Below are 3,101 nucleotides of genomic sequence, written 5' to 3' on the forward strand. Positions count from 1 at the left end.
TCTAACACGGATCACCCCAGGCTGGCGGGCACAGCAGAGCGGACAGGGCGTCCTCCAAGCGCAGTCCCCCGAGCCGCAGCTACAGACTTGCCAACAGCACACAGTTCCCCGCTCGCTTGTCTCCTAACCGGCTCCTGGAAGCTCGTCTCAATGCAGAACTCCAACTGAAGGGCGAGAAGACTGCGCCCAAAAAATCGATCAGTCCCGTGACACTGACGTTACAGAAACAAAACACATGCGTGTTAAATCACAGGACAAAGTCACAGTCAAGGGGCTGGGGTGTGAGGCCTTGGGCTCCAACCCAGCACTGCAAACACAAACAAACAAACATGTATCACAGCAGCTCAACACACCTGGATACAAAGCACACGCCCACACCAATAAAACGCCAGGTGACTGCGGTCCTGACACAACAAGTACAAAATGCAGAATGTTACCTTCATCCCAAGAATGCCCAAAGAGTCTCGCAAACAAAAGACTGGGACGCTATACCCTGGTGGGGCAGACTCAGACGCTGCTCTAGCTGCGCACGGGCAGCACCTGGCACACGGCCCACTCTCACCTACAACAGAAACGGCTCTCTCCACACCTCGCACTTCTCTCAGTACAGTGGGCTTGCGCTGTCCCTCGAATCCGCTTGGTTTACGTTTTCTCTTCCTTTAGTAAATCAGGTTTCTCTCTTCTGCAAATGACGTCTTCCCTCTCCCCAGTAAATCGCCTCCTGCTCTTTTTATTAGAGCTACATGTGGCCGGCCAAAGCCAATCCCAGGCCAGCCAGACTCGGAGGCAAGGGCGACGCGGGCCCCTTGAGCGCAGACCTGGGAAGTGGACGTGAGGAGAGGAGATGAACCGGCTTCCTCCCAGCCCAAAGGCTGGACAGGTGCTGGCCGTCTGCACTTCTGAAATGCAGTTCTCCAGCTTCCAAGAGATTTCTGCCCCCACCGCACCCCTCCCTCTACCCACCTGCCCCCTACTTGTCTAATCCCACGGCTGAGATTGGGGGATGGCTGCTTTCTGAGCCAAGCAGGTTCCCCAGAAACCGTAGGCCCTTCCATTCCCTTTGAGGCCGGAGACACCGACCCTCACTCTTCCAAGAGAAAGTCGCCTTCCCTCTATTAAATCATTGGATTGCAGCCTATTCCATGCAGGGTGTCCGTCTACCCCTCAAATAATACCGAATAGGAGGTGTAAAACTTGGAATATGCAGGGTGCTGCCGGACACACGGAGAGCCTTTATCCCTAGTCCTAACCTCTGTGCGACCTCGGTTTGATACTCACATTCTGGAACACAACAGAACTGCTTCCAACAGGTATGAAGTGTGGAATTCGGCTTTTGACAAGAAAGCTGGGCAAAGCTGCCTCCAGAGGCCGGAAATGCCTCCAGAGGGAGACGCAGTTAGGCAAGAGGAGCAGGACGGAGGACTTGAGGGAAATCTCCACGTCGGCTCCAACAGAGGAGAGCCAAGCTTACCGGAGAGCTCACCACCTGAGATGCAGGGACACCTGGGGGGTTAGAATTCAAAGTCCCAGTGGTAAAATCAGAAACGACTGCATACTGAGCACAAAACCTGAGAAGTAAGGCCTTAGGGAAAGTAGAAGAATTGATCTGCGATGTACAGATTCAAACACGTCTCTCTGACCGTGTAGGCCTGTCATACTAAGTGGGAGCCCAAGCACAAGGGCTGCACAGGTCTGTTCACTTTGTATGTCCACCTGGACCCCAGGCCTTCTTCTCTGAGACGGTGAACTCTCCACCCGTGGGTTTTTCTCTGCAGGCTTTTGTAGGCTAGGAGGGAGCAAGGAGTGATCAATGCGATAAGATTTCACAGAAAATGGAAAACTCCTCTGGCTCAAAGATGGCCTCCGAAAACTCTCCCTCTGGGGAAATCTGAAGAGGAGCAAATGTGGGCTCACTGCCTTCCGGAGCTGAAGACCCCAACTCCACCATCACCAGGCCCGGATACCGGTCCTTCCTTACACGGAAAGTCAGACAGCAGCCTGCACAGCGGCCGCATCTGGAAGGGGATGTTGAGTTCAAGGCCAGCGTGGCTTTCGGGGCAGCTGAAGGCTAGCCCGGACCAGCCGGCCAGACCCCGTCTGCACAAACCAGTCTTAAGAATTACACAGACATGGTAGGACAGCGTCTCTTCCGACCACACCTCAGTCAGCTCGGCCAGCTCTTTGCTAGATGAGGTTCTCACCTGGGCCCCGCTCTGTCAGGGTAGCCAGAACCCCCTGCCCTGGACAGCTCTCCCCAGCCCTGACCAAATCCCTCAGCTCCCTCAGCTGGCCACCAGGCCTGTCTTGAGAGTAGTTGGTGGGGGGGACCCTCAGGCCTGGGGTCCTGGTGACCTTCCGTCCTCTTGCCTCTCCTCCGTTCTCAGCCCCTGCCTTTCCTCCTCTTGGAAGCTGAGTCCAGTCTCCCCACAGCCGCGAACTCCCACTGCTTTTCTGCAAGGGACACGATGTCCGGGCACGACATCTGTGGCCACAGTCCCGCGAACCGGCTGCCTGGTAATTCCAAGAGTCAGGATGATGTTTTCGTGTCTCCCGAGGCGTTGTCCAGCGTGCAGCTGTACTGCCTGCGCCTCCGCATCTGTATTAATCCTCGGGCATCTGGAACCGCTTTGGGCAGGGCGTGGTGCGGGTTGGACGGGATTTGTGGTGAGAGGCCACCAGCATGCTCTGGGTTTTTCTGGTCACATAACTGTAAGATTTCAAAGGACCCAATTTCGCGCGCGCGCGCACACACTGCATGGACTTGCTGGCAGCAGCCCACAGGGCAGTGACCACTGTAACCAGCTCGCGCCTAACCCACTCGCAGTCACAGCGCGGAGCACGCCGCTGCGCGGGCCACAGCGCCGGCCTGAGAGGGTCACCCCGCCCCTCTTCCTCCCCTCGCCTGTGATTCGACCCCCACCAGAACCCGACTCCGCGCGCCAAGGGCTCTGCCTCGATCCGGCCCCCGCTCGGCCGGAAACCTCCCCGCCGGCGCGGCGTGGGGGGTGGTCAGGGGAAGGGGCGGGCGCAGGCGGCGGCGAAGGATGCAGGCGCGGCTCCTGGGGCTGTCGGCCCTGCTGCAGGCGGCCGAGCAGAGCGCG

At 57.7% G+C, this 3,101-nt stretch overlaps 1 protein-coding gene across 3 annotated transcripts in view; it reads left to right on the forward strand.

Annotated features, from left to right (window-relative positions):
* Positions 1-3,027: 3,027 nt before the first annotated feature.
* Xkr5 (XK, Kell blood group complex subunit-related family, member 5) overlaps positions 3,028-3,101 on the forward strand; it is a 16,783-nt gene continuing 16,709 nt past the window's right edge. For all 3 annotated transcript variants that reach the window (XM_013514598.1, XM_013514597.1, XM_013514601.1), the window contains exon 1: positions 3,028-3,101. In XM_013514598.1, coding sequence (XP_013370052.1) covers positions 3,045-3,101 — 57 coding nt within the window. In that variant the 5' untranslated portion in view covers positions 3,028-3,044.

The sequence above is a fragment of the Chinchilla lanigera genome, unplaced genomic scaffold (genome assembly GCF_000276665.1).
Source record: "Chinchilla lanigera isolate Chin_1 unplaced genomic scaffold, ChiLan1.0 scaffold00002, whole genome shotgun sequence".
NCBI classification, from domain to species: Eukaryota; Metazoa; Chordata; class Mammalia; order Rodentia; family Chinchillidae; genus Chinchilla; species Chinchilla lanigera.